This window comes from Mesitornis unicolor, unplaced genomic scaffold, assembly GCF_000695765.1.
Source record: "Mesitornis unicolor isolate BGI_N332 unplaced genomic scaffold, ASM69576v1 scaffold44663, whole genome shotgun sequence".
NCBI lineage: Eukaryota > Metazoa > Chordata > Aves > Mesitornithiformes > Mesitornithidae > Mesitornis > Mesitornis unicolor.
Genome location: NW_010173485.1, coordinates 2,381 through 2,780, shown reverse-complemented (window position 1 = coordinate 2,780; position 400 = coordinate 2,381). Strand labels below are relative to the sequence as shown.

General features: G+C 67.2%; 1 protein-coding gene across 1 annotated transcript in view; it reads left to right on the top strand.

Moving 5' to 3' along the window:
• Positions 1-400, top strand: part of LOC104537763 (dystonin-like) — a gene marked incomplete at both ends in the record, with an annotated part of 11,108 nt that overhangs the window by 8,714 nt on the left and 1,994 nt on the right. The window contains one exon of the mRNA XM_010180742.1: positions 77-270. Coding sequence (XP_010179044.1) covers positions 77-270 — 194 coding nt within the window. The remainder of the gene's footprint in view (positions 1-76; positions 271-400) is intronic.

Genomic DNA, 400 nt, shown 5'->3' with positions numbered 1-400 from the left:
CGATGGCAGGAATGACGGCGAGCAGCCCCGCGGCCACGTGCGACTGCGCCTGACAGAGCCCTTTTCTCTGCTGCAGCCAAGGGGAGGACCAACGTGGAGCTGCGCGAGAAGTTCATTCTGGCGGATGGGGTCAGCCAGAGCATGTCCGCGTTCCGGCCACGGGGACGACGCTCGCGGCCCTCGTCCAGGGGGGCCTCTCCCAACAGATCCACGTCGCTGTCCAGCCAGGCCGCCCAGGCCGCTGCCCCGCAGGCCACCAGCACGCCCAAGGTAAGGGGGGACACACAGAGCTGCAATGGGTTCCACAGCATCCCAGGGTGTCAGGAGTGGGAAGGGCCCTGGAAAGCTCCCCCAGTGCAACCCCTGCCACAGCAGGATCACCAGAGCAGTCACACAGGGC